At 43.8% G+C, this 8,997-nt stretch overlaps 1 protein-coding gene across 1 annotated transcript in view; it reads right to left on the minus strand.

Annotated features, from left to right (window-relative positions):
• The window catches only part of Hcfc2 (host cell factor C2), a 42,169-nt gene extending 38,042 nt beyond the window's left edge, over positions 1-4,127 (minus strand). Inside the window, exons 1-3 of the mRNA XM_078052920.1 lie at positions 3,920-4,127; positions 2,365-2,513; positions 1,057-1,217 (exon numbers count right to left, since the gene is read on the minus strand). Of these exons, the coding sequence (XP_077909046.1) occupies positions 1,057-1,217; positions 2,365-2,513; positions 3,920-4,082 (473 nt within the window). The 5' untranslated portion in view covers positions 4,083-4,127. The remainder of the gene's footprint in view (positions 1-1,056; positions 1,218-2,364; positions 2,514-3,919) is intronic.
• Positions 4,128-8,997: the final 4,870 nt, after the last annotated feature.

Here is an 8,997-nt window from a genome sequence, read left to right on the forward strand (position 1 = left end):
GATATAGCTCAGTTGGTAGAGTGCTTGCCTCGCATGCACAAGGCTCTGGGTTCAATCCCCAACACCACCAAAAAAAAAAAAAACAAAAAGAAAAGAAAAAGCTTGTTTTAAATAGGCAAAGAGAAACCTAGAAAAATATTTGGAACATTAAGAAACAAACCAATACTTTCATATGTGTGTGTGTGTGTGTGTGTGTGTGTGTGTGTGTATCCTAAATCTCAATAAGAAAAAGAAAAACTGAAATCCATGAAAATGATTGAAAAGATTAATTCAGCAAGGTCACAGGATACAAAGTCAACATACAAAGCCAATTTTATTTCCATAAACTAGCAATAAACAAAAAATTAAGAAATCAAACTCACAATATCAACAAAAAAAATTTTCTTAATTTAGGAATTTAACAAAATAAGAAAAAGCAGAGCTTGAGGCTGGGGATGTGGCTCAAGCGGTAGCGCACGCGCCTGGCATGCATGCGGCCCGGGTCCGATCCTCAGCACCACATACAAACAAAGATGCTCTGTCCGCTGAATACTAAAAAATAAATATTAAAAAAAAAAAAATCTCTAAAAAAAAGAAAAACCAGAGCTTTTACACTAAAACTACAGAAAAAAGAGATAGTGATTACTTGTGTTTAGAAAAAGGAGGAAAAGTGTTTGCCAGTGTGAATCACTTTTAAGAATTTCTCCTATGAAATGTGGAAATGATTTTATAAGTCATATTTTTATCACTAAATTCCCAGAAAAATATAATTTTAAATAACCATCTGTTTCTTTTGGTTATCATTAATGAACTAGCAAACATTTATTATAGATCAAGACACATAAATATATTAATACAAGTTATATTAATATAAATTTAGTAAGATAATTTGATTGAAAACAGATACACTCTAGAGACTAAGGAAAATACAAGTACACAAAAATTTGTTCATTGTTAGGTTTAAAAGTTAAAAAAAAAAAGTTAAGCTTTATCCCTTATAATAAAGATAGAGGAAATCAAATGATTCTCATCTAAATCATAAAATAAGCATTTGATCTAAAACAAGAGTCGGCATACCTGGGAACGTTATTGTTTGAATCTTCACTTTCATTTGCCAGACCACCAAACAAATAGCATTTGTTACCATATAAAGAAAAACTATGTCCAAGCCGAGGACAAGGAGGTAAACCAGAAGAAGGGGGGTGGGGTTTCACTTTTTTCCATAACCATCGACTTGCCTGAAAAAGACCAAACACACTGAGGTAAAAGGAAAGCATTCCTATTCCTACACTGTCAACAGTGCATCATACCAATATATTTTCAACCAAATGCCATCAGAAGTCTTCAATAGGCAATTTTTGAAACAAACGACAAATAACAAATAATTTCTATAATTAAAATATATGTAGAAATTCTAATTAATTTTTCGATATATAAGGATTTCCACAATGGTATACTAAGCTTATAAATAATAATAACATTAATAATACTAATGTTTTCCAACTTAAAAATTTTTTATTATGTATACCTTTAAGATTAAATGTAATTTTTTATTTATTTACTTATTTTCAAATATTAGGTAACCCATATATGCTAAGTATTTTAACATTTAAATTAACATAAAGCTCATTTCACAAACCAAACCTCCAAAATTATACTCTAGCTATAAAGCTTTCTTTGTCTCAAACTTTTTGAAATGGGTTGCTGGTAAATAAGCATAATTCATCTACATCTGCCAATTGGCAGATAACCTCAAAATAATGACCCTGGAAACATGTATAAATCAAGAAAAGTCAAGGAGGGATCTGGTTTAATAAAGGAGTCAAATTTAGAAATGATTATATGTACTGAAACCCTCTTTTTCACATATTGTGGGGGATCAGGGAAAAACAGGGAGTAATGATTAGTGTGAGAGGTAACAATTTGTATGACATCAAAGCAGTGGTTTTCCAAGTATACAGTCTTGGAACCAGCAGCATCAGTTGAGAACTTGGCAGAAATGCAAATGTTCAGGCCACACTCTAGACAATAAAGCTTCCGGGCAGGGCCAAGCAATCTGTTCTCACAAATCCTTCAGGTGCTTCTGTTACAGGTTAAAAATGAAAAACTATTACACTAAGATACAAAAACCTAAACATATAACACATGCAAGTAATGTAAAACATTTAACTTAATGTTACAAATGTCACACTGGGCATGGAAAAGAACTTAGACTAGAAACTTTGGCTTTTAAATGAAGTGGAAACATTTTCTTTCAAGGTATAAAGTGTGAAGTTCATGCTATTTTAAATATGCTAATGAAATATTTTGCAATCTTTTGATGAATTATGACCAGTATCAGTATTAAAACTTTAGACTGAAATAATAAATCTTAAATACACTTACTTGTAACTCATATAACTCATTGCTGTATCTTCCATATTCAACCATTCCCCCAAATACTAATATTCTGGTACCATCACAGACAAATCCATGGGCAGCACAGCCTGGAGGGATGTCTCCTCTAACAGCTGGTAGGAACCACTGATTTGTAACTAATTGCCAAAATAAAATTAAAATCAATTATAACAATGATTATCACACTCTATGAATATATATTTTATAGGTATCATCTGTGTCAGTGGTTCTCAACTGGGGATGATTCCCAGCCCCAAGGGAATCATCCTTTGGCAACGTTTGGAAACAATTTAGTTGTCACAACTGGAAATGGAAATGTTACTGGTAAGTAATGGACAGAGGCCAGGGATGCTGTCAAACATCTTACAATGTACACAATAATACCCCACAGCAAAGGATCATCTGGCCCTAAATGTCAACAGTGCTATTGTTGAAAAAACCCGATCTATATCATCCAATTCTTACAAACCCTCTGCTGGGTATCTTCGCCGTTTTACAAATAAAAATCTGAAATTTTGAAAGACTTGGTAAATTTAATGCTGATTCTGGATAACTGGCAGAAAAGATTCAAGTTAGGTCAAGTTTGTTCGAAAGCCAGAGTTTTCACACCATACTAAATCCATAGCTTTTTAACGTTATACTCTGGGTTGTTCCGAGGAGAGGACGAAAAAGTTCCCTACTCTACTGTTCTGTTAAACTTTAAAGAGACCACTGGGGTTACGTCGTTTGGTCAAAGAAAAGTTGTCGATCATGAAATCAACCCCCAATTCAGTAATTAGCCTTACATCAAGGGCACTGATTTCTTTAGATGACTGGAGTATTTGCAAGTGGAGGGAAAACAATAAATTCCAGCTTTCTATGCCACGGAGAGTCCAGGGCAGGGCGGCCTCGCTAACCAGCGGCACCTGCGATCTGCAGGGGGTCAAGTCGAGACACCCTCGTCTCGGGAGACCGGTCGCGAACGGCGCCGCACGCACCCGGGCCGCAGAGACCAGGCCGGGCTCGCCCCCAGCCACCTCCCCGCTGGGTCAGGGGCGACCGACCGGGGAAACCGCGAAGCTCTGCGGGATTTGGGGCCGTACTGAGCGCAGGGTCCCAGAAGGACCCTCTCCCTCCTCGCCCGCTAAGCCCTTCCTCCTGAGGAGCCGAGGAAGGAAGGCGAGAAGGCACGGCCCGGAGGCGCTCTGGCTTGGAGGGGGTTTTGTTTCCTGACAGCGGCGGTACCCCGGCCCCCGCAGTGGGCGAGGCCGCAGCAAAGGCCCAGGCGGGTGGACGCCGTGTCTCTCCGAGGTCTGCCGGCCGGGCGGGGGCGCGGGGGTCGGGGCGGCCCACCTGAGGAGCGGCGCCCCGGCTCCGGGTCCGACCCGCCCCGCGGGGCCCCGGGGAAGCGGAGCTGCGGTCCAAGATGCTGCGGGCCCGGGCCGCCCAGCCGAGGAAGCGGTGACCGGGCGGTGACAGCTGTCAGGGCCGCGGCCGCCGCCTCGTCTCCCCTCCCCCTCCGCGGCTCCCGCAGGCGGGGCCGAAGAGTCGCCGCCGCGCCTACCGGTGTTGTAGACGTGCAGCTCATCCGCGATGCCCTCATTGCCCCCGCCAAAGATGATCATCAGCTCCCGGATGGCCACGGCTCGGTGTCCGTGCCGGGCGCGGGGTACCGGCCCCGTGAAAGAGGAAACCCGCCTCCAGTTGAGGAGGCTGGGAGCCGCCATCTTCCCAACCCCCGCCCCTCTGCCCACAGTGCACCGCGCCCGCTCCAGCGCCTCGGCTCCGGGGGAGGGCGGGGACCGCCCCCAGCGGTGCGCGCGGGAGGGGCGTCACGTGACGGCGGGCGCCCCAGGCCAGTCCTCTGCGGAGCCCCGCCCCGGCCCGCCGCGACGTGGCTGGTCCGGCCCCGGGCCACGAGTCCTGGGTTGCTAGGACTGTCCCGCCGACCGCGGCTACCCCTCTCGCCCCGCGCCCCCACTGGAGTATTTGGGGGAGAAAGTACAACGTTGTCCTTCGCGTCCACTTTAACTGAACATCTACCCTATGCAGGCGGGTCAGCCCCTGCGAACGGTCGCCGCTCACAACCCGGGAAAAGCTCGAGTAGCGGTCCGAAGTGCTGGGAGCTCTGGGCAGAGGAGGACGCCCGAGCAGTCGGGCTCGGGGAGACCTGCAACAACCGGGAGTTGCATCTCTGCCCGCCCGAGGGAAGGTCGCTGCAAAGCCTGCCCAGGGAATCGAGGTCGGGTTTGAGGGACGCCAAGCCAGAAATTTAGAAACGGTGAACCACAGAAGGTGACTTGGGTTTGTTAGGTTCAGCAGGTGACAAATTATGTGTAAATTTATTTCTTCTTGCCACCAGTCAACCGACGGACGTCCACTGCCAGGCAGCGTCCTTAGTTGCCCTCTCTCTATTAATTTGTCTTTCCAACAGTCCAGCGAGATGCGTATTGCTATTTCCCTTTTGTGGGTGGAGAAAGGAGGCACAGGACAGGGAAGAAATTCTTTCAGGTACCGACAGAAAAGGACTAGGGGCTAGGATTCAACTACAGGGGTTCCAGTCTCAGAGCTCCCAGCCTGAACCGTATACATACGGCGTCACATGCAGCCCTTAAACAGTGCAGCTGCCTTATGATTTGATCCCACACCGTAACCCAGAGAAATACAAGTCCATTAAGTTCAAAAATTGTATATGGGATTCTACACACACACACACACACACACGCGCGAGTAACAGTGTGAGATGATAGCTGTACTTATTTGTTTCACTAAGGTAACCTTTCACTATCTAAATGTATCCGAAAACATCACGTTGGATACCTTAAACACGCACAATAAAGCCCAACACAGTGGCCCCGCTTGTAATCCCAGCAGATTGGAAGGCTGAGGCAGAAGGATCCCAGTTCAAAGCCAGTTTTAGTAATTTCAGTGAGATTCTGTCTCTAAATAAACTATTTAAAAAGGGGCTGAGGATGTGGCTCAGTGGTAAAGCACCCCTGGGTTCAATCCCGGATACCTAAATAAATAAATATGAAAAGCAATAAAAGTCCAGTCCGGGATGAGGGGGGCATTAAATCTCTTCATTAAACCTCAAATTAAGAGACACTAAAGGGACCATTCACACAATACAGCACATTTCCTGAAATTCATTTTTCCTCACATTATTTTCAATTTCTTATGCTGAACTCAGGCTCCCCCAGTTCCCTCAAACTTAAGCATGCCTCTCTACCTTCTCATTTGCTTTGAGAGAGAATTCTCTCTTTAAATAGGCATTTTTTTCCTGATGCCCACAGTGCCCTATAACCTCAGCCCTCCGGAGACTGAGGCAGGAAGATCAAGTTCCAGAGCCCCCGTCTCAAAAATAAAAAGGGCTAGGGGCTGGGATTGTGACTCAGGATAGCATGCTAGGCCCTGGGTTCCATCCTCAGCACTAAAAATAATAAACATTTTGCGTCCAACTACAACTAAAAAATAAATATTTAAAAATAAATAAAAAGGACTGAAGATGTGGCTCAGTGCTAAAATGTCCCCTGAGTCAAATCTCCAGTAGCCCCCCAAGAGCTTTTTTCCTGTTCTTTCCAGCTGCTGCTTTATAAATAGATTTTTTTTCTCTCCTTCCCTCACTTTCTCTCTCCCTCCCTCTCTCTCTGGTGCTAAGGGACCAGTACCTTGCATATGTGAATAAATGCTCTACCACTTGAGCTACACCTCCCCATCCCTAAATTATCCCTCTTGCCAGTTATTAGTCCAATATCATATTATGTCCAAAAAAAATTGGAAGGGAAGGGAAGATGTCTAGGAACAAAGAAAAGATGTCTTCCATATTTATGTATTAATATCTTTTCTTCGTGGCATATATGATATAGATTCTAAAGTGTTTGTGTTGTAAAGTTTTTATGGGTCTGAAAACTGGAAAGTTGGAATAAAGCAGTGAGTTTCATAAAACCCAAAGTATTTCCCTTAAAGAACTATATTTTATTCTGGGACTGCAGTGCTTAAATAATTGATTTTTTTCCTAAAACCCTACAGCAGAAGACTAAGAAAAAATTTAAATTGCATACCTAATATTAATATTCAAATTTTTAAGAAAATAGTGTATGATATTTGAAAGCTGGGAACCTAATGAACTAGGGGAAAGATGAAGACAAAATATTCTCAACACAAAACACATTGCAAATTATAGCTAGTTGCTTAAAGCAGGAACTGTAGGGTCTGGGTTGTGGCTCAGGGGTAGAGTTCTTGCCTAGCATGAGAGAGGCACTGGGTTGGATCCCCAGTACCACATAAAAATAAACAAATATAATAAAGGTATTGTGTCCTTAATCTACAATTTAAAAAATTAGGAGCTGTAGGACAATGGAGTGTGTGTGTTGGTGTCCTGAGACTACTGTATCAAAGGACCACAAACCCAGTGGAGTAAAACAGTAGAAATGTATTATCTGAGTTCTAGAGAATAGGACTCCAAGATCAAGATGTCAGCATGGGCCATGATTGCCTCCAAAACCTGTAAGAGAGAATGCTTCCTTGCTTCTTTCTGGCCTCTGGTGGTGGCCATCATTCATTGGTGATCCTTGTCTTGCCAATCATCACTCCAGTCTCTTCGTCCATCATCACATGATACTCTCCCCGTGTGTCTTTATCTCTTTTCTAAATTCACTAATTATATTGGATTAACGCCTACCCTGTGACTTCATCTTAATTTGATTATATCTGCAAAGACACCATATCCAAATAAAGTCACAGGTACTAGGGGCTCGGACTATAGCATATCTTTTTGGGTGACACAGTTCAGTCTGGGACAAACTACTTAATCCAAAGGAAAAGATATTTTGCCAAAACAACTGATTCATCTTTCCTTAAGTGAGGATCCTAAATGGGTTCCCAATTATCCAGAAAGCCGCCTTCCATCTTTGAAACTACAGGAATGGAAATAATCACCTAGGAAGAGTACAGATAGGGAAGAGAAGAGGGAGGGAACATAGGGTCCTGAAGAAGCCATCATGTAAAAGGTAAAGATTGGAGGAGGTACATGTGAAAGAAATGGAGAACAAGGAATGAGTAGCCAGAGAGGTCAAAAGGGAACTGAGTGAGGGTTGGCCTGTCAAAGGAACCACAGGGAAGGGGGGTTTTATAGAGGCGGAAGTGGCTTTTCAAAGCCAGAAGCCATAGAGAGTTCAGATAAGAGGAGGAAGAAGTGTCTGTTGGATTTGCAAATTAGGAGGTTATTATTGACCTAAATTAAAACAGTTTTGGTGGAGGAGGAAAAGGCAGAGAGTCCAAAAATGAGTAACAAGTAAGGAAGTGCTGAGAACATGCAAGGTCTATATTCTTGTGCTGCTTTCATGAAAGCAAGGACTGCTGCTGTACTCATGCAGCGCCTGGCACTCATGTAGTCAGCATTTAGTTTTACCTTTATCATCATCTTCATTATATTACAACTGCTTCTAATCCTCCTGAGTTGGAGGGTACTGAGGAATCAGCAAAAGAGGGCTGGGGCCAGAGGTGGCAGACAGTGCTGTTTTCAGCCAAGTAAAAATTGAAAAATTCAAGGAATACCTTAATCTCAGTTGAGGACTCAGGCCAAGAGCTTCTTGGCAGAGGTCTGAGAAGAGGTTTCAGGGAGTGCTAGCAGGTGGGCTGAACTCAAGAGAGAGCGCCTGGGCAGGTACTGTTCATGGGACCAGGGAAGCAGATGGTGTCTGAGAGGCCTGTTCACAGATTGCAGGGCTTCAGCCACAGGTCTTGGCTACAATGAGAGCCAGAGCATGGAGAGAGCAGTGGAAAGAGCTAGACAGGGCTCTAGGCCAGGCGGAAGCTATCCCAGTCACCAGAACAAGGACCTGGGCACAAGAGCCAAGGAAGAAAAGCAGTTGTAGCTTGCGGGAGGGAGAGAACCCAGGTGCCAGGACTCAGGGCAGGAGCCTGCAGCTCAGAAGGGAACAGGGAAGAGCCCGGAGTGCTGAAGACAAAGCCAGCCAGAAGATGACCCACAGCTGAACCCCACCAACCAAAAGAGGGACTCAAGGCTGCTGTTGCACTGGGTGCCTTGTATTTGTGATCGTGTGTGATCTTGGAGCCCAGCCATGGGAGATAGAGGCAGTGAAAGACTTATCAGCCTGACCCAGAGTAGTGATTCATCTACCACTAAAGAATGTGTCTTCCTTTCCTTCCAGCCACCTTCAGTGGCCTTAATAGATTTTTATCTAAGATAAGTAATACACTCAGCCAAGGCAGGACTAATTGGCAAGAAGAAATGGTGAAGTTTGATCTTCAGATAATAAAAGATAAAAACATGAGGGCTGGGACTGTAGCTCAGTGGTATCACACTTGCCTGGCATGTGTGTGGCACTGGTTAGATTCTCAGCATCACGTATAAATAAATAAAGATCTATCAACAACTAAGAAAAAATTTAAAAAACAATAAACATGATGTAATAATGACTCAGATGCCTATTTGGTTGACAAATGATGCCACAGATTTGATATGCATGTGAAGTGCACATAGTCATGTGTCAAAGAGTTCTTATGTTCTAAGAAATAAGAAATGTTCACAGTGAGGTGAATTGGTCAGGGTGCAAACATCAAGGAGTACACTTGCAGAAACCTAGGGGTACAGCCTGCTACACACTTGGGCTGCAAGGT

This window comes from Ictidomys tridecemlineatus, chromosome 6 (assembly GCF_052094955.1).
Source record: "Ictidomys tridecemlineatus isolate mIctTri1 chromosome 6, mIctTri1.hap1, whole genome shotgun sequence".
NCBI classification, from domain to species: domain Eukaryota; kingdom Metazoa; phylum Chordata; class Mammalia; order Rodentia; family Sciuridae; genus Ictidomys; species Ictidomys tridecemlineatus.